The 21,504-nt window shown below is 39.4% G+C and overlaps 1 protein-coding gene across 1 annotated transcript in view; it reads left to right on the top strand.

Moving 5' to 3' along the window:
- The window catches only part of LOC5501083 (general transcription factor 3C polypeptide 1), a 41,989-nt gene that overhangs the window by 14,400 nt on the left and 6,085 nt on the right, over positions 1 to 21,504 (top strand). Inside the window, exons 13-34 of the mRNA XM_048728285.1 lie at positions 712 to 790; positions 994 to 1,095; positions 1,618 to 1,692; positions 3,360 to 3,450; positions 3,816 to 4,042; positions 6,039 to 6,136; positions 6,892 to 6,985; positions 8,365 to 8,548; positions 12,681 to 12,860; positions 14,500 to 14,530; positions 15,170 to 15,297; positions 15,958 to 16,017; positions 16,571 to 16,635; positions 16,725 to 16,823; positions 17,605 to 17,718; positions 18,185 to 18,267; positions 18,663 to 18,759; positions 19,416 to 19,496; positions 20,228 to 20,290; positions 20,593 to 20,655; positions 21,012 to 21,085; positions 21,224 to 21,419. Coding sequence (XP_048584242.1) covers positions 712 to 790; positions 994 to 1,095; positions 1,618 to 1,692; positions 3,360 to 3,450; positions 3,816 to 4,042; positions 6,039 to 6,136; positions 6,892 to 6,985; positions 8,365 to 8,548; positions 12,681 to 12,860; positions 14,500 to 14,530; positions 15,170 to 15,297; positions 15,958 to 16,017; positions 16,571 to 16,635; positions 16,725 to 16,823; positions 17,605 to 17,718; positions 18,185 to 18,267; positions 18,663 to 18,759; positions 19,416 to 19,496; positions 20,228 to 20,290; positions 20,593 to 20,655; positions 21,012 to 21,085; positions 21,224 to 21,419 — 2,284 coding nt within the window. The remainder of the gene's footprint in view (positions 1 to 711; positions 791 to 993; positions 1,096 to 1,617; positions 1,693 to 3,359; positions 3,451 to 3,815; positions 4,043 to 6,038; positions 6,137 to 6,891; positions 6,986 to 8,364; positions 8,549 to 12,680; positions 12,861 to 14,499; positions 14,531 to 15,169; positions 15,298 to 15,957; positions 16,018 to 16,570; positions 16,636 to 16,724; positions 16,824 to 17,604; positions 17,719 to 18,184; positions 18,268 to 18,662; positions 18,760 to 19,415; positions 19,497 to 20,227; positions 20,291 to 20,592; positions 20,656 to 21,011; positions 21,086 to 21,223; positions 21,420 to 21,504) is intronic.

The following is a 21,504-nucleotide window of genomic DNA, read 5'->3' as shown; positions in this document are numbered from 1 at the left end:
GGATTTAGCTTTAGATCGAAATAATAATTTTAAAAAACGCTAAAACACTTAATACACCACAGGAAAAAATAAAACCAATTAAGCACATACTGTATTGTCTATGATGGAACCATTTCTGCTAGGAGAAACTTATTGTTCTTTATGCTCTCCCTTCTAGCTGTATTTCAAATTTTGTGTACCTGTTTAACATAATGCTTGTGTGTCCACCAGGGCAATGAAATGAAATGCCATTCAGGCCCATACCCAGGATTTTTCTTTGGGGGCTGCCAAATCCGAATAATTTTTCATTGGGGTAGGGGGGCGGGGGGGAGGAGGGGGAGGGATAGAGGGAGTTTTCTGATAGAAATCTAACCACCTCCGAAAGATTTTTTAAAGGGATTTTTTTTGCTTTTGCAGTATCTCCACGGGGCGTTTATTGTCGGATTTGGCTAATACCAGAGTGATCTAGCTTATGATTTTGAGTTTTGTCTACAAATAGCATGTCTTTTAAGAACCAAAAGTGGACTTTCGGCCATTGTGGGGGGTGGGGGTGCGTTCGCACCACCTGCACCCCCCTTTGCTATTACCCTATTAAAAAGTGAGGCTTGCACCTCACATGCACACTGTAGCTAATATGTCAAGTTACACTGCTGAATTGCTATCTTCAAGAACTTAGGCGCACACTTCACATACATCATACACTTTAGCTTATACAAGTTACACTATTTACAGGGTTATTAATGAGTTAGAGCGAGATGGTCTTTTAAGGTCGTTCAAGACAATCCTAAATACTGAGGTCATCAGCAAACCGGTAAGCAAATCTGTTAATTTTGACCTACAGTAACCGACAATGTGGCTGTTTTTATTTAAAGTTTTTATTTTCCTGGTTTGTAACATGCTGCACATAGCTACAATTATTCATGTAATTTCTATTTTAAGGCTCTGGCGCAATGTGTGTTATACAACACATGGATAGCGAAGTAAAACATTGATGTTACTGCAAATTTTGTTTAGGTGGAGTTCTATATTGACTCCTCAATCAATGACCAAGATCCCAAAGTGAAGAAGGCCATCAGTGACGCACAGCTTAAGCTGGAATCAGCAAATCAAGATTTGGTAAGGCGGAGTTATGTCTACATGGTTCTTATACAAACACACTCAAATGTACTTGCTATCTCTAACAGTACCACAAACTTCATTATATGTCAGCTAGTATAGGTAGATCATCAAATGGTAGACCATGGGATAATGTCCATGCTACTGCATGCCTATTTTGGCAACTGGGAAATTTGTTTGGCAATTATTACAATAAGATTGCAAGTGATTTACTGATAGCAAAACAGGATATGGCAGAAACATCCTAGTGAGCATTGCAAAAGGTTATTAATGTACTGTTTGGTACAGTGGTAGTACCCTACTAAAATAAACCTGAATAACTCGAATTCTCTGATAGTTGAACTTCCCTTGACTCATTTTCTGTTATTTTTACTTCAATAACTTGAACCCTAAACGTGAATGATTCAAGCTTTCCACCAATTTGAACTGATTTTTTGCTTCCTCCAGAGTTCTGATGTTCTACAAAATCACTATTTTACAGCATTATATAAATGATCATTATATATTTGATTTTGGCAACAGCAATCCCAGTTCCAGCCAAAAGATGCCAAGATAAAAGCTGTAAAGGAAACTATTCCAAAGTCGAGGGTTAATAAGGTACCATAAACGACCATAGATACTGTAATAGTGATAATTGTGACAGTGATGACTGCAAATTTTGATGATTATGATAATGATTAGGCTGATGTTTGTACTTTTTATCCGTATTTCAGTAAAAGATGATTCCTGTCTGTACCATTAATTAAATGTAGGCCAGTGACTTAACTATTTTTTTAGTTATTTTAGGATAATAATAGGATAATGATAAATAATAGGATAATAATAATCGATCTTGTGTACATAATCCTTTTGATGTTTCCTGGAGTTTTTTCAGGCAATTCAGAAGATTGTTAACAGACTGTAATATCTATTATAGGAAAGAGGGCATAACACCTATTTCAATAAAGGTTGTCAGTGCAAATGGCAATTGGCAAATGCCAGTTCTACGTCTGAAAGTAACCATGCGCCTCGAAGAATAAGGATAAATTAAAACAATTATCTATTAAAGGTTACCAATGCTTGGCTCTGACATTTCTGGACTTTTTTTATCACCTTTAATTTTATGAATTATTAGTACCCATAAGCCATTTGCCATTTGCACTGACAACCTTTTGTAAAATAGGTGTATATAGTCCAGACCTGGGACTCTCTTTGCGCTCGACATTCTGGCTCGCGTGAAAGAGGGTCCAGCATTTATTGCATGCGCATGCCCGAAAATACACAGCATATATGCGGTGTGGCCTGGTTGCTTAGTTCAAGATGGCTGCGAAAGGGACGAGCGAGGGTTTATTTCAGAAATAATACGCTGATTTTGGTAGTGGGTAAATACTTGATTGTCAATCTTTTCTGAGAACAGGACAGATGATAATTAGAGTCTGGAAATATATCAATCAAAGAGCTTTTCCTTTTTCGTTATTTTAACGTGCGCGCTTTAGGCAATAGCATCATTTTAAACGAGCGTGCTCTTTTTTTTGGAATTTGATTTTCAATCACATATTAGTGTGTTTTTATAGAAACCAAATCCAAAGCAGTTCGCTGATATTCCTTCACATCTAAAAAAACATTCTGTTCAACTTAGCGATCATCGATTTTCGGAGCTCTGCACTCGACAAGGTCTAGCTTGAATCGACCCTCTTTTGGCACGTCCGTTATTGTGCCCGGTCGTATTTCAACTTTTGCCATAAAGATCGCTGATTGGTACATGTTCGCGCATGCGCATGCAATAAATACTGGACCCTCTTACACCCGAGCCAGAATGTCGAGCGCAAAGAGAGTCCAAGGTCTGGATTTGATTTATGATTTATAAGGCTTCTACCACTATTACACATACGAAATAGCGGTAAGGTTGACACAACAGAGCACGGCTCCAACTCAAGTGTTACCTCGGTTAGTAAGCACTGTCACTGGGGGTGGTCACTGCCAGAGGGTTTATTGCGTCCCCAGTGGTTCTTTTACGTCCCTTCGGTTCAGGTTTAGTGTAGTACAGCTTGAAGAGACGGGACCTCCGGTTTAGTGTCCTTATCCGAGAAGACTGGAAACACGGGAGAATAACTTCAACTCACTTGTGACAAATTCGTTTCAAGGCAGGAACCCGGAAAAATCCCCAGTTTGAGCCAGGATTCGAACCTGGGCCACAGCGGTGAGAGGCCGACGCGCTAACACACTAGGCCACCCGTGCTTCCGACTTGGACTAAGGTGTATATAGATAATTCTTTTTGTTGCAGTCACTGCGTTGTAAGTTTGGCTATCTTGCAAAGTTCCCTCGAATGCGTGTGCTGCATCAATACTTTTGGCAGATTACGCATGGAGCACATGGTAGGTAATTTAGATTTAAATGGTGAAGTCATTGCTCTAGTTAACCCAATCCTCCCAGTCGTTTTTTTAAGTCAACAAATACAAATATATTAAGTTTGAAATTGTATTTATTTGAAACTATGACATCTTTTGCTTTTGGGTGCGTTTGATGGGCGATTTTGGCTGGTAAATGGTCAATGACTTTGATTCTGCTCAAAATGTCAACTAAACTAACCTGTTTTCACAAGCATTAAACATACCATCTCAACCTTGTGTTTATTAATTCCCCTGATCCCACCACACATACAGACCACCTAGTTATTTTACAGCCACTCTGCAGTTCCCTGCCCTACCAGTTATTTTGTATGTATTATTTATTTTTTCAGGTAATTTGAGGAAATCTGGGGCATCTTCATCTGCTGCTTCCCCCCTAGAACCTTCATGGAACGGGGGAAATGCAGATGGTGCTGATGCCAGTTATGATTGTGGCTGGGAGGATACAGTGGAAAGCACACCTCTGTTGGAGTATGGGCCAGGATGGCTCAAGCTTGATGATGCCCTCCAGGTCATGCCTCTGTCTATCTACTGCAATGCTTTGGGTATTACCACGGAGGTAGGTGAAGTCTTAGGCTCTTTATGACTAGTATTTGTACTGTCGTGTCTTGGGTATTACCACGGAGGTAAGAGAAATCTTTGTCTCTCTAAGACAAGCATCATTATACTCTCATGTCTTGGGTATTACCACAGAGTTAGGTGTAGTCTTAGGCTCTTTATGACTAGTATTTGTACTGTCGTGTCTTGGGGATTACCACAGAGGAAAGTGAAATCTTTGTCTCTCTTAGACAAGCATCATTATACTCTCATGTCGTGGGTATTACCACAGAGTTAGGTGAAATCTTAGGCTGTTTATGACTAGTATTTGTACTGTCGTGTCTTGGGGATTACCACGGAGGAAAGTGAAATCTTTGTCTCTCTTAGACAAGCATCATTGTACTGTCATGTCTTGGGTATTACCACAGAGGTGGGTGAAATCTTGGTCTCTCCTAGACTAGCATTATTGTACTGTAATGTCTTGGCTATTACTACAGGGGTAGGTAGAGTCTTGGTCTGTTTATGACTAGCTCATGTCTTGGGTATTAGCACAGAGGTAGGTAGAATCTTTGTCTCTCTAAGACAAGCATCATTATACTCTCATGTCTTGGGTATTACCAAAGAGGTAGGTAAAGTCTTGGTCCGTTTATGACTAGCTCATGTCTTGGGTATCAAGTGAAAACTTTGTCTAGCATCTTTGGCTAGACTAGCATCATTGTTCTGTAATGTCTTGGGTATTACCACGGAGGTAGGTGAAGTTTTGATACCTCTCTAATATAATTGTACTGTCATGTCTTGAATAATACTACAGACGATAAAATATCGTTTATAGTATCACACAAATAACCTTGTACTGTAATGTCTTGGCTATTACTACAGGGGTAGGTGAAGACGTGTGTTGGTTTACTGTACATATTAGAACAAGATAAAGATACTCAGGCATCAGTCTAAGGGATAAATGGTCTTGAAGATATGCATCCAACCAAGGTGTTGGCAACTACTCTTAAGCCAAATAATAGCACAGGTTCTTTGACAAATTTCAAATTGAACAAGGAAAGAAAAGCAAAATCACCCCTCTCAATAAAATGCTCAAAATACCACACAAGCAAGAGAGATCAGCAAACACAGCTCAAAACGCAAATAGATACCTTTATTCTGATCCCCCAGGTTCATTTCCATGGCCTCAAAACACAATGTCCACTCCTTGAAGGCTTGTAAAACCACTTGGATGCCTTTACAAATTGCAAAGCATTCTGGGAGATCCAGGGAAATATTCACGAGGGAAGGGCCAATCAACACTCCTCTCCCCAAAGTCAGATGGTTTTTTCACCCCGAAGCCAAACAAATCAATTCCAGGTCATACAAACCCAGAATCGCAGTGTAAACAATTTTGGAATCAATTTGGTTCCAGAAAAGAGAGCATTTTGGAGAGCTGTGGTGATTCATTAGGAAATTATTTTCTCATCCAGCCAAAGCCAAACAAGAAAAAATCACCATGAATCCACCTTTGCTTGCAAATATCCATAAGCAAAGCACTCAATTATGCCCCAATAGACTTCATGATGTCCTGAGGCAATCTCCTAATATGCTCGTAGCTGTATTTTTGATGAAAAATACAAGCAACCATCAACTTCTGCTCGCTTCAGCACAACAACAAGGGATTAAAAGTGTGGACCGCAAAGCACTGTTGGAAAGCTAGGATACCGCTGACTAGGTGCAGCTGTGTTTGACTTTGACGGGCTGTATGAAACTCAGAATAGGGGGAGGTATCTGTTTTCAGTCTGTTTTTTTTGTGTAAATTCAGCTAAAAAATAGCCAGGAATCAATGGGTTAACGTAGTTTGTCATACCATCTTTGTTGACTTCACTGAATTAGGAATAGTTTAATATCTTGTTAGTATAGTGGAGCTAGCGATAGAACTGAGAAATACACTGAATTGTTTTTATGTTGGCTGAGTTTTTTTTATTTTTTTATTTCATTTCTAGTTACATGTTGACTTATTGATTTTCTTTTAACAGATCCCCGGTCTAGAAGAGATGTATAATGATCCTAAAGCACGACATACTCTTCTTAAAGACCTTCCAAGGCGGATGATAGTATCTCTTACCCGAGAAAAGTAAGAGATGAAAGATTAAGAATTGATAGATTTAGAAGATTCTCATTCTATGTGATATCCACTTCATACGGAAATCACAGGATATGCTTTTGTGCTAGTAAATAAAACCTGCAATATTGGGGTATTTTTGTCAACCTTCTGAAAAAGGCAGTGGAATGAAAATTGTGGGTTGAGTCATTAGTGACGTAGATCGGGATTTCTATCAAAATACCCCAGGTTTTCACGTCTTTTGTGGGGGTTAAAGATCCTTGTGTGGTTTCAAGTTATCCAGTCATATTTATATGTCAACCTGATAGTCAACAAATTATTCAACTTCAAAAATCAAACCTGCCAAATTTAGCAACCATTTTAGTAGAATGTGAAGAACTTTTCATTATTATTTTTTGTGTGCGGTATCATTTTCTAGCTTCTCTCTTTTTTATCCTCACAACAATAAGGAAGGAAGCTGGCCTCAAATTTGTTGGTTTTGTTGTCATTTGCTTTTTGTGATTATTTAGAGAAATCCCATAGCTTAAGGGAAACATACAACAGTAGATACGCAGCTGAGAAACTGACGTGCAAGAACCTCATTTGGTATGCCTACATACAATAACCTCAAGTCAAGGCTTTCTTCTGAAATTACACTAAATGTATTAGAGTTACAAGAGGGCTTTGTTTAAAAGCTTTTGTCTCGTCATGCATTAGAGGGTAATAACACCTTGGCTAAAGGACAGCTGTTTTGTTATGTGACAGATTTGTGCTTTTTCGCCCAACAGCAACTGCAAGGAAGCGTTTTGTATGACCATCGCTACTCTTCTGGCCATGGGACTTCTCACAGCCAGACGGCCATTTCCATCAGAACGGTACCAGGTATGTCGTCAGTATTGGTGTAGTACCTTACAGGGCTTAATTTGAAATTACCAGGGCTGAAGTAGGTGGTTCCTTAAATCCATATATTATTATAAGCTAATGTGCCATGAAGCTTAATTACCATAGCATCAAGTTAATATACCATGACACCAAGCTGGTGTACCATGGCATAAGCTAATACACCATTGAACCAAACCATCATACCATGGAACGTGCTAATTTACCATGGCAACAAGCTAATAAGGGACTTGCGCTAAGAGATCATGTGACTGTTTGGGTGGCAAACTAGCGCGCGCTCAGCCTTTTAGCGGCAAAATAACGGCAACAAAAAGCAACTTATTTGACGCTTACGAAAGAAACCAGGATTTACTTTTTTCAGAAGGGGTTTAATTCCATTTAAAGATTTTATTTCTTTGTCGTTTTCTGGTGTGATGGGTGCAGTCATTTCTGATTATTTTTGTTTGATCATTTTGTTTTGAATTTGCCACCCAAAAAGGTCACGTGATCTCTTAGCGCAAGTCCCCTATTTACCATGGCACAAGCTAATTTACAATGGCGCAAGCTAATATTCCATGGCACAAGCTAATATACCATTGCATTAAACCATTTTACCATTGCACCAAACCATTCTACCATGGCACCAAGCTTATAAACCATGGCACAAGCTAATATTCCATGGCACAAGCTAATATTCCATGGCACAAGCTGATATACCATTGCACAAGCTAATATACAATGGCACCAAGCTTATATACCATGGCACAAGCTATATACCATGGCACAAGCTATATACCATGGCACAAGATATTCCATGGCACAAGCTAATATACCATTGCATCAAACCATTCTACCATTGCACCAAACCATTCTACCATGGCACCAAGCTTATAAACCATGGCACAAGCTAATATTCCATGGCACAAGCTGATATTTTATTGCACAAGCTAATATACAATGGCACCAAGCTTATATACCATGGCACAAGCTATATACAATGGCACCAAGCTTATATACCATGGCACAAGCTATATACCATGGCACAAGCTAATATTCCATGGCACAAGCTGATATACCATGGCACAAGCTAATATTCCATGGCACAAGCTAATATTCCATGGCACAAGCTGATATACCATGGCACAAGCTAATATTCCATGGCACAAGCTAATATTCCATGGCACAAGCTGATATACCATTGCACCAAACTAATATACAATGACACCAAACCATTACACCATGGAACATGCTAATATACCATGCCAATAAACTAATGTACCATGGCACCAAGCTAATAATCAAGCTAATATGCCATATACCAATTGAATGCACCATGATACTATACAGTGGGTCATTTAGGTTATTTATTTTCCTGATTCCAGACGTTGGTTCATGTCAGTGCTGGTGCCATATTAGTTGACACCCAGTCTTCTTTGCCTGGTTCTCTTTTTGTCAAAGAGCCCAAGGACTTCCCATTTCCCCAGAAGAAGTATATATTTGACTCACTTGCTGCCGTAACCACTTACTGGAATGATTTCAAATACATCAGCCTGAACACGCCTCTAGGTGAGTCAGCAATTATAGGGTGTACAGCCGAGTGTTGAGGTGATACCCCGTGGTGCCTGAACTGTCCCTGACGCGATAGACGAAACGTGCCAGACTAAGAAAAATAAATTTCTTAATTGAGCACGATTCAGCTATCGCGTCGGGGACAGTTCAGGTCCCACGGGGTAGAAGCTCAGATTATGCAACGTAGCTTGTTTTCTAATCACACACGGAGAGCGCGGTCTCAAACAAGGCACATTTCAGCCAAATTAGAGGAAATTTCGTGGTTTATTATAAGAATTCAGCCTGACAAACTCCTTTCCTACTGCCCTTGATTGTGCTTGTATTTTGCTGTTCTTGGTTTAATGTTTGTTTATATTGACTAATTATTCTTTTTGTCCCCTAGTTATTCCATATTTTACTCCTTTTATCCACATAAACGGAGTAAAATATGGAATAACTACATAAATCTACTTTTTTTAAATAGCAATGGCTTGCAAAAAAAAGCAGCTGAAATCAGCATCATAAATACAAATGAAGAAAGAGCAACAACATATGCAAATATACAGAAATGATATTTGTATTATAAACCATTTCCTTCAAGATTTAGTGTGTGATTTAAGGTTAACGGTAAAAACTTGAGGTGTCCATTGCAGATGGTGCAAAGATACTAGGAGGAAACGTAGCCAGTGATCTGAAGTGAAACTGTCACATAGTTTAGGCCATAAAGAAAGCTAATAAACGGCTCTACTTTTTGGTCATGTTGAAGAGGGCTGGTATCCCCTTAGGGGACATCGTTAATTTTTACTGTACTGTAATTAGACCAGTGCTAGAGTACTGCTCCCCAATTTTCCATCATGGATTACCTCTCTATCTAAGTAATGATATCAAGAGAGTACAAAAGAGAGCGTTTTCATTTATTAGTCCTCAGCAGTCCTATTGACTGCCTTAACGGCTTCAATATTTCTACATTACGTGATAGACGCGAGCAACACTGCGCCAAGTTTACGGTTAACGGTTACGGCTAATTTTTTGGCTTCTTTATTACGGCTAACGCTTATTCCCTTTTCTCAAATTAATTTTATCAAATTTACGCCCAATTGTTTTGCCCATTTTGCGTTTAACGCTTAACCCGATTTGGACCCTCATACCGTAGAGATGAAGCTCTGAAATCGAATATGGTGGCCATACATGGCCTGTACTACGTAACTGCGATTAGCATTATAGGCAGTGAATATGAAAAACACCCACCCAGGGGGTGCGAACGCACCCCCTCCCCCCCCCCCCCCCCTCCACAACGGCCGAAGGTCCACTTTCGGTTCTCAATAGACGTGATATTTGTAGACATGATTCTTCAAATACTAATAGGTTGAGCAAGACTATCAATTCTACAATAGGACAAGATGCTCCGATGGGCAAGTTCCCATATCGCGCGCGCTGAACCATAATTAACACATCGATTCGTGGGTTCCTCCTACCCACTAACCGTATGTTGGTTTAGTATGTTCACAAACAGGATCTATTTAAATTGATTTTAAATCCGGCACCATTCGCCTTTGTTCGACCTATGACCATGGTATACACTCAGATAAAACGTGATTCTTTTAAATCGTTTTTCAAGTAATTATTCCCTCTTTACCATTTGTAGAAAACAATCGAACAGAAAGAGGGAAAGAATTGAAGAATGAGAAAATTCGTAGGCCTCCTTGGTGTGTAGCCTGACATCGCTTTAGAAAAAGAGGAGTTGGAGTTACTCGAAAGCGTAGATATATAGGGACGATATTCAATTTTCTATCTTGTTTTTGCTAATTAAAGAGCTCGCTTTATGGCTAAAATAACAGAGTCCATTATTAGAATCTTGTTTGCAGCTTTTTAAAAACGTGCAGAGCCGTTGCATTGAATGGGGCACTAGGGCCGTGCCACCCACAATAACAAAATTACAAGTAAATGACCAGTAGGGGCGTGGCTATGCCTTTGATTCTTTCTTAATGTTTCTGCATCGTGCCCCCTCCCTCCCCTCCCCAATACTTTAATGTCTGCTACAGCGCTGAAGTGAGATTTCTTCTGAATATATTTTTAGCTCTTGTCGTGAACGGAAGAGATTTTAGGTTTAATTATGATGTAGGTAGGATATCCACAGAGGTAATTTGTAGAGTGGATTATTAACGGGCAATCAACGGGCTCTCAATGGCAGTTCGATAAAATAGAATGCTTTGAAAAAAAATTTCGCTACCTATATACTAAGCAAAATTGGTAAGGAAATAGCTGATCTGATGAAACGTACAATTCAACCTGAATACCAGCTTAGCTAGACCAAGTAGGCAAAATGTTTTTGATCTTTCATTCAGTTTGATTGTCTAAACGATTTCCTTTTCTCTTAACGAGACTCTCCAAACCAAAATGTCGCTTTGTTTTGTCGCTTTGCTCGCCATAGAATCACACTACAATTTTCCTTTCTTTTTTATGATACAATATGCTTCCCCTTTTCACAAAGTTTTGGTACGTGAGTCACATGTTTGTCACAAGAAATATATCAATGGCAAATAAACAATCGTTCGGGATATTATTCTGCTTCAGCCATTCCGTTCCGTCCAGATACCACAAACACCCTGTTGCTGTCACTGGTGAGGACAAAGGGTGCGAATAGCCATTGAAGAGCGAAAAAAAAATACCTCACCGTCAAACATGAGTACTTCAATCAATCAAACCGAGTTTGAAAAGAGCTACGTCTTCATGCCTGTCGACATGGTCAGCAAATCACTCTTTTTTGCCGTGTTTTTCATGTATTTTCTGGTCGGCTCTGCCGGTAACGCACTTCTGCTCTTCGCCGTGCGTCAAGTCCAAGCTGGCCAAAGGGGAAAACCCAAACGCGCAATGGACCGAAACCTGACCATAACCTTCCTCTACAGTCTAGCCTTCAATAACGTTCTGACCGCCGCAAGCGCACTCGTTATTGACGGCCTCCAGATGTATGTGGACATGTTCACAAGCGACTGGTCCTGCAGAGCTCTCCGCTTCACCACCTACACGCTATCGTCCATCAAGATTTTTAGTATTCTTGTTATTTCCCTGGAAAAGTGCGTCCATGACTTCAGTTGTCTAAAGAATCCGCGAGGACCTTGGTGCGACCACTTACACCGTGACTTGCCAGTATGGCAAAGAAGAAGCGATCTTTATTTTCGGTATCACAACCGTGGCATACTTCGTCCCTTGCATTCTATTGCTGGTACTCGCGATCAGAATAAAAAGGTTTCTCGATGAGCGACGTCGTAAAGTTCTAAACGGGACCCCTGTATTTGTTAACAGGGCACACGTGGCGATTAAGAGATGCCCGAGTGTTTGTCAACATTATCCTGACAGTCGCGCTGCCCTACAGTATGTTTTTTGTCTTTGTCGTGGTGCAGTCAATACTAAAGTTACAACATGATTTCTATCGCTCATGGATTGTTCGCAATGTAAACGCTGTATTCGCACTTTCAAACTGTGTGTTGACTCCCGTTTTGAATCTTGTAAGCAACAGTCAGTTTCGTGTTTACTCTTGGCGATCTATGTGCAGGCAATGCAGTTCGCTGCAATGCAACCAGAGCAAGCTAGACATAGTAACCTACAGACAGACCAAAACAGATTCACAGCAAGACAGCCAGAGCGAGCTAGATACAGCCCTATAATTATACCATTCAATCAACGGTGACCGAAATGTGAAAACGACTGCAAATCCTGCTCCAGATGCAGATGACTCTAAAGCATTATTCATTGCCTCTAGATAACTCGAGGAGCGAAACAATTTTTACAGTAGTGATCAGCGTACTTTAGTACGCAAGTACGCTTATCACATTTTTCTTGTTTGTAGCTACTGCGCATGCGCGAGTAACTACTATCTCACTAGAAAAAATTACACTTTAATTTACTCTCAGCATCTTTGATGTGTTCATTTGTGATACTTAGCAATGTGTAATGTTTTTTATCAAACATTTTTCCTTTTTTGTCAAATAAAGCTGATTTGAAAGTGATTTTTTTCCCCTTAGTTTATCATCTATCTATATAATAAATACCACATTACATGTCCATCGCAGCGTTCCCAGGCAATATCCTCTATGTAAATAATTTATTCACGCTGAATCTGATGATAACTCTCGATGTATTGCTGTTCCAGGAATGAGCACAAACAGCGAACGTCCAGCTCATAGGTCAAGATGGTATAGGTTCAGAGACAGTCTGACTGAGCCAATGCTTGAGAATTCCATCGTTCCTCCCCCGGGTGATGGTCAAGGGGCAGCGGGGCATGACAGCTATCTGTACTCCCACCTTTCTCGAAACTGGACATTAATTTCCTGTAAGTGTTAGATGCTTATACGCCCACCTTTCTCGAAACTGGACATTAATTTCCTGTAAGTGTTAGATGCTTATACTCCCACCTTTCTTGAAACTCCCTTATTAATTTCCTGTAAGTAGTAGATACATATAAGCCAATCTTTCTCGAAACTGGACATTAATTACCTGTAAGTGTTAGATGCTTATACGCCCACCTTTCTCGAAACTGGGCATTAATTTCCTGTAAGTGTTAGATGCTTATACGCCCACCTTTCTCGAAACTGGACATTAATTTCCTGTAAGTGTTAGATGCTTATACGCCCACCTTTCTCGAAACTGGACATTAATTACCTGTAAGTGTTAGATGCTTATACGCCCACCTTTCTCGAAACTGGACATTAATTTCCTGTAAGTGTTAGATGCTTATACTCCCACCTTTCTTGAAACTCCCTTATTAATTTCCTGTAAGTAGTAGATACATATAAGCCAATCTTTCTCGAAACTGGACATTAATTACCTGTAAGTGTTAGATGCTTATACGCCCACCTTTCTCGAAACTGGGCATTAATTTCCTGTAAGTGTTAGATGCTTATACGCCCACCTTTCTCGAAACTGGACATTAATTTCCTGTAAGTGTTAGATGCTTATACGCCCACCTTTCTCGAAACTGGACATTAATTTCCTGTAAGTGTTAGATGCTTATACGCCCACCTTTCTCGAAACTGGACATTAATTTCCTGTAAGTGTTAGATGCTTATACTCCCACCTTTCTTGAAACTCCCTTATTAATTTCCTGTAAGTAGTAGATACATATAAGCCAATCTTTCTCGAAACTGGACATTAATTACCTGTAAGTGTTAGATGCTTATACGCCCACCTTTCTCGAAACTGGGCATTAATTTCCTGTAAGTGTTAGATGCTTATACGCCCACCTTTCTCGAAACTGGACATTAATTTCCTGTAAGTGTTAGATGCTTATACGCCCACCTTTCTCGAAACTGGACATTAATTTCCTGTAAGTGTTAGATGCTTATACGCCCACCTTTCTCGAAACTGGACATTAATTTCCTGTAAGTGTTAGATGCTTATACTCCCACCTTTCTTGAAACTCCCTTATTAATTTCCTGTAAGTAGTAGATACATATAAGCCAATCTTTCTCGAAACTGGACATTAATTACCTGTAAGTGTTAGATGCTTATACGCCCACCTTTCTCGAAACTGGGCATTAATTTCCTGTAAGTGTTAGATGCTTATACGCCCACCTTTCTCGAAACTGGACATTAATTTCCTGTAATAGTGTGATACTTATACTCCCACCTTTCTTGAAACTCCATCATTAATTTCCTGTAAGTAGTATATACATACACGCCAATCTTTCTTAGCGCATAGCGAGAAAACACCGGGTAAACGCCTGCAAGCAGGCTATTCTGTAAGTGGTAGATACTTTTACGCCAATCTTTCTCTAAACAGTTCCTCTATATCCTGTAATTAGAAGATACATATACGCAAATCTTACACGAACGGTTCCTTTGTTTCCAGTAAGTGTTAGATACTTATATCGCAATCGTTCACGAAAACTGGTCCCTATATCCCGCAAGTAGTAGCTGCTTCAATACTAGTAGTAGATTGCTCAATTCTAATGCGCTGCCTTTTCTCCTAGATACTCAAAAATGCAAAAAAGAAGTCAAAACGTGAGTGGTTGACGATTACCATCAACTCTGTGGCATCCTTCACATTAACAGCAAGGGTCTAGTCGGCCACACCTATGTTTAAGGAAGACGATATCAGAGATATTCGATCTCGATCTCAAAACTACACCAAACTAAATTGAATATATCGCTTTTGTTTAACCTATCAATATTTTGTTGAATTGACAAAAATGCAGACGACAGAGAATTTTTTTTTAGAATAAGACAAAATACACAACTGTGTCTAGAATAAAGTTTGGTGATGTAACATTCAAGTTTGAAGAATTTGTATAATTTTTTTGTGTACGTTACCTAAGGAAACTCTTCCGAAACGATACAAAGAATTAAGTCTTATTGATATGTAATGTTATGTTGCAAACACTTAATCGACTTTTCAAAGTATTCTAAAACAATTCCAAACATTGTAAAACAATGGTAATTATAAGAACATCTGCATTGTCTGAAATTCAGGATAAAGTCGTCCCTAATCCCTTACTTGCAATGTATAATATGCTATATATATAAATTCGAAATAACATTTAAGTTTGCCTTGAAAGACAAAGCGAAACACAAGAGAAAGGGTACATAGAGAAACACCAGAGAAATAGTTATTTTACTCATCTGGTTATGTTCCACTTGTAGGGGTACAGAAGTTGTGAAACCTGCGGTGATTGTTCCCAAATTTGTCAAACCGACACAACCGACTCCAACAGCCAAGAAGACCCCGAAAACCCCCAAACTCGGCACCAAGCGAAAGCGGGAATCACAAGGTGGGTTTTTGTATAGCCATTTCTTCAGATGTGAAATGACAGACAGCACACGCTTCCTAGCGCCTTAAAGAAGGTCAATTACGTCGCCATTTTACGCTCGCACAAACCCGAGTCACAAAAAGAATCGATTTCCATCGGCTAATTCCAGCAAGTATATGATCTGCTTCCAATCCAATATCATTTCTGAAGTATCAGACTTTAATTGTGGATGGTTATTTTGAAGTTTCATTGCAAACAGACTGTTGTATTTTTTCGATGTAAATATAAAAAAAATGGAGTGGTTGATCGACATTCTTCAATGTATAAAGTCACTTTATCAGAGATAGCCAGTTTATCCATGGGCTTGGCATTAGTGACATTCTCTTTGTACAATTAAAGCAATAAATGAAAAAAAATGTATTGGGAAACGCTGTTAACTGCTCTATCATAGATTTCCCACAGGATTTGTTTGTACTAAACATGCAGGTAGAACATATAAAAGATAGTGAGATTCGAAAAAAAAAAATGCGTCAAATATGTCCTTCCCGAGATATTCTATTGGTGATTTTCTGTATGTTCTCCTGTTTATAGCGGCTCTATAAACATTTATAACAACAACTTAATCAAGAATGTGCAACAATGTAAAACAAGAATGCGTTACATTTTGTTATCTCGATACAGGTCCCACCCCCATTCGAGTCAAGACAAAGAAGGTCCAAGCGGTTGGATTTGAGCGAAAAGGTACTCATTGTCTGCTGCACTTCTCTTTTTCTCTTCTTGTCTCGTCACTTTGCTGAATCAATCTTATGTTTATTGCGTACCTCTTTCAGTACTGAATTACGAGCATATGAACACATATATAAAGCTTACATATTACCGCGTACAATCTAGATACTTGACAGTGACAAAGTTCGCTAATCTATTGGTGTTGTATAGTTCAGGCTTTACCCACGTGTCCTGGAAGATGCATGAGGGTGAAGTGGTTATGACCTACCGGAGGATTAGGCTCACGGACGTTTTCCATGAAACTAGAACATTAGTTAGTTTAAAAGCATATCGCTCTGGTGCTTGATAAAGAGTTTGATTGAGACTATCATAGTTACTCGTCAGCTATATTACTGAGTGCTTTATGCAGCGTTTTTTGCGTAAATTAGCGGACATACTGACATTCTTGAAAACCTCGGAAACTATCTTGTTAACAGGTAAAGGTGAGAGGTAAAGAGCAAAGGGCCGATGAGAAATAGATTTAGGGATTCAATAAGAATTGAGAATATCTTTATTTTTCTCCAAACAGTTAAAAAGAGGGAGTTCATTTTTAAGCGGAAGCGAACTTCCTTTACTGTTGAGCAAGACAAAATGGTAATTATACGAACATCTGCATTGTTTGAAATTCAGGATAAAGTCGCCCTTCATCCCTTACTTGCAATGAATAATATGCTCCTCCTCAGCTTCTCATCTGCAAGATAGTGATGGGCCTCATGCCGAAAGTGACACTTCGCAAGTTCCCTGTATACGAGCTCAAGACCGTCGTCGAGCAGTACTGTAAGGTGAGCTATGCATGGTGGGTAAAATGAAGCGCTAGTGGTGGATGATGGGTATATTGTAAACTTAGCAACGACTGATGGGTATACTGTATGGCGGGCTATAAATGGTGGGTAAAATTTAACGCTTGTGATGCATGATGGGTAAAAAATAATGCGAGCAATGCCTGATGGGTATACTGTAAGGTGAGAAATTCCATAAGTTTAAACTATAATTTTAGCAATTCCCGGTTGGAACACTGTCGAAAGAGCAATGCCTGATGGGAAAAACTGTAAGGCCAGCTACGCATGAAAGAGTAAAATATAATTTGAGCAATGCCTGATGGGTAAACCTTGACGAAAGCGATACATGATAGGTAAACTGCAAAATGAGCAATACCTGATGGGTGACCCGCAGGCCCGTAGCCAGGGGGGGTTCGGACGAACCCCCCAACACACCTGGCTTGAAGGTCCGCTCAGAACAAACAAAGCTATATAACGTTTGGCTGGAGATATACCAAGCATATCAATGTCTTTAAAATGACTATAAAAATCTTTTTATAATAATTATATTTATAATTATCGCTATATATTAAAAAGCTCCCTATTAATAACATTTTAAAAACAAGATTGATTACCTAATTTAATAAGGCGAGGAGAGGGGTATACCGGAATTAAATCAAAATGTCACGAAAGCTTCCCCGACTCAACCGCGATGGAAATGGATGTTTTCACACACTTGGTACTTTTGCCAGACATTATGGGGGCTGGCAGAGACTGTAGGAAAGATGATGTTTGTTGTTTTTAGTGCCCAATTGAGAAGTCTGCAACCCAATACCACAAGCGTCTCCAAGTTCTGATGAAAAACTGCAAAACAGTCGTGAATGTCAGGACGTATGTGGCCGAGTTCTTGGCGGACGAGGTGGGGAAATTCTTTCGTTTATGTTTACGAAGGCTTCAACAGACAACAGACTTTAAGTATTATAAATACTGTAGCAAAGGCCGAGGTCACAGTGTACACCGTATTTAACTGTTTTTGTTAAACGTTGCACCATGCAACCATTTACTATACACAATCTTCAATGTATCTACCATTTCGAATTATCTTTGCGATAAACCTAATCTTATGAGCCATATTTTGCATTGAAAATTTTCAGAAAGATAATGAATGAAATGTTTATTATTAAATACAAACAGTGGGAGATGATATTAACAATAAGAACAAAACAAAAGCAGCAATAACAATGAAAGTATTAAATGATTGAACAACACTAACAACAGAAACATCGGCAAAAAAAACTCACAAAACAAAAAAATGATCACATAAACATGACTGGATCTAAAATAATTCTGATTATTATAAGTCTTCCGTTTTCATGCTGTTGCAGGAGTTTCAGGGTCTAGATGACTTCAATTTACCATTTGAGGAGACATTCCTCGCAACAGTGAAGAAGATCTATGACCGATCACGGTATGGGTACATCTGTAGCTTGAAGCAGGTTTATTATTAACAGAATTAAAGCTCGGTGATAATAGTTTACACCTATTTAAACCATCGTCAGCGCAAAAAGTTACTGGCAAATTGCAGTTCTTAGGCCGAGTGGAACAGTAAATACCAAATTTCTAGCAAATGCAGAAGAGAATACGTTTAACCCGTAAAATTAGTCATTAAAAGTCATCAGCGTATCGTACTTGCGTCGTTAGAGTTTATATATTCATCAGTTTTTTGATTACGAAAAATTTAACCAAGCACCGTTTGCATTGACAAATATATACCACATTATTTTATACCCTTGAAATAGAGTTTTATTGTAGGATGGATGAGTTTGACAAACAAACACATGCTGCATTTTATTATTGTTTCAGAGCCGAGGAGTCGAATAATCTAGATACATCAAAGCTTGTGAACTCCCTAAGTGACCTTCACGACAATTACACACTCAGCAAGCTTGAGTTGCGAAAGGTGAGTCTTCAAGAATAACCTTTGACCTTTTGATGTGGCACATTAAGAAGGCCAACCACGGGGCCATTTTACGCTCCCGCACCATACTGAGTGACTCAAATAATTCATTTCCATTGGCTAATTCAAGCACGTAACTACAAAATATAAAATCAAATATCATTAATAAACTATCAGACTTCAATCACGGATAATTATTTTGAAGTTTTATTGCAAATGAACCTTTGTATTTTCAATTGTGGTTGATTGACATTTAAGCCGTCATTTCTACCTGAAAAGTTGCTAGAAAGCATGAAATGGTGTCGAGACATACCGCCGACATTCTAACAGACATCCTAGATGCTATTGATATAAGAACGCACAGGCCGTCTACGCTTGGGAACCGAAACTTATACAGACGTGCTCCTAGGAAAAGCCAACAGCGGCGCCATTTGCGTTCCACGACTCAATAAATTCTACTACGCTGCTCATTGCACCTGTCTGAGTTCTTCATCGATGCACGAGCCAAAACCCATTCCATTAAATTGTGTATAATATGTATGTGTTTTTAATTTCCCCAAACAAAAGTCCCTAAACAATTCACACCGCAAATTACAAACTTTCTCTATAGTGGATAAGTGTTATAATTTTTTTCGCTATAAAATGTTTCGACTTTTCAGGAGAAAGATGTTTCTCTCCACCGTTCCCCACTCACGTCAGTAGAGGACATTCGCATAAATGTGGCTAGTGATCTTATCCAGGTGAGTCTTGTTGTCACAACTAAAGAAAATACTGAGGTGCGAGCAAGTACATACTGGTCATGTTAAAGTAGCAGTAGCACGTGAATTTAACACTTAGCACGTAGCTCCACCAAACTCGGCATACTGGTACTAGACATCCTCATCTTCAGCTCTGCCCCATTCATTTTGTCAGTTATTGAAAGGAAACTAGTTTTTTTCGACGCCAAAGATCCCCGATACCGAATTTAGTGGAGCTACGTGCAAGTGTTAAATATGCGCTACTGCTACTTTAAGTCACGAGCCAATTGTATTAAAAATCTTTGCATCAGGATATACCACGGTTTGTCTTGAATATCCACGGTTTTCCATAGGTTTTCACGGTTGCCATGAAGTGCAATGGTATGCTATGGATTCCCGTGGATAGAAGCGTTAAATACAAGGCGCGTAGCCAGAATTGGCTGAGGGGGGTGTGCAGTCATAAGTATCAAATGAAAAAAGCATAGTATTTGTGATTCCTTAATATGAAATGACCCACTTTTTGGCCGCCAAGGGGGGGGGCGTACCATGCGCACCCCCCCCCCCCTTTGTTCGCGCAGGCATACCATTTATATATGCCATTGTAAATTGTATGTGCCATTAATAATTATTATGGAATAGTTATGTGCAAATTGTTATGATCAAATAGCGCCAAATATTAAACAGCTATCGTACAATTCTTATTGTCAATTCTGGTCATTCTCTCTCTATGTCAGGCTATCTGTAACTCCAAGAAGAGACAAGTGGCTGCCATGCATGCTTTTAATTGTTTCTCCGAAGTAAGTTTGTTAACATTATCCCACGAATATGAAGGGAAGCTTATTTGTATGCTTGACATCAAAATATGTTGCTTTTATGTTACTTGAAAAGTACGTTTTTGCCATGCTGTCACTGTGGCTGTGTAGCGCGGCTGTACGTTTGGCCATGTGTTGTTGGCCATTCTGTCTGTCTTAAAGGCTTGTCCTTATGTTTGTTAAAACACTGTACGTACTACATTTTTTGCCATTGTGTATTATTACTGTATAGAATAAAGTTCTTGCCATTGTGCCCAATATAAAAGGCTGAATTTTGATCATTTCAGGACGTTCTCTACACTGCTGTGAGCAAGTTGTACGAGCATGGAATGATCGATAGACAGAGAAAGGTGATAGCACTCGTCCAAATTAGGCGGTGTGTTCTAGATTTTCTTGTCTTTTGTTGTCATAGGTGTCAAGATCTGGGCAAAAGGGTGTGTACAAAACAATGTACAAAACATTGTTCCACGTAATTCTTGCATTATTATAGGTGTCGGATCTTTGGCAAGTGAACAACCCTATCTGTTTGTTATAAAAAGATGTCAGGGTTTGGGTTCAAATGAGTGAGTGTATGATCAAGATAGTTAAGTTACAGGTGTCGTGTACAAGACATTGGCCCACCAAATCCTAGTATTGTTATAAGAGTCGGGTTTCGGTCAAGTAAACCCTGTGTGTATAAGATATTGCCTACTTAAATCTTGTGTAGGGTACAGGGCGAAAGCACGCGCAAGAAAAAAGGGCAACTCGAGTCGCAGCCATGCGTCTCTCCCTCACCAACAGGTATGATACCACTTCTTTGCCTTAGGCTAAAGTTTTACACTTGTTTGTTAACTCTATTTGAAGGCCTGTGGTTATTGATTGGAAGTTAGATATAATTGTTAGTAGTGTTGACTATTGCCGTTGTCTTTGTTGCCTTAGCTACTACCGCCTTTTTGACAACTACTCTACAAAGCTATCGACTTTCAAAGAGTGCATGATGTATCAGGAGAACATTCTGCCACTGGAAACGTACAATCCGGACGGGAATGGACCGGTGCCAGAGGTGGAGATTGACCAGAATGATCTGGACGGAGGAACAACAGCGTGCGTTCTTTCCCTCCTCGTTACTAACAAGGTATATATTCTTAATCAGAAAGCTTAGCCAGGCGAACAGAGAATCAATTAACAACAGATGGGCTTTCCTTATTTAAAGTGTATGT

The sequence above is a fragment of the Nematostella vectensis genome, chromosome 1, assembly GCF_932526225.1.
Source record: "Nematostella vectensis chromosome 1, jaNemVect1.1, whole genome shotgun sequence".
NCBI lineage: Eukaryota > Metazoa > Cnidaria > Anthozoa > Actiniaria > Edwardsiidae > Nematostella > Nematostella vectensis.
The sequence above is the reverse complement of the archived record's forward strand: the minus strand, read 5'-3'. Positions and strand labels throughout refer to the sequence as shown.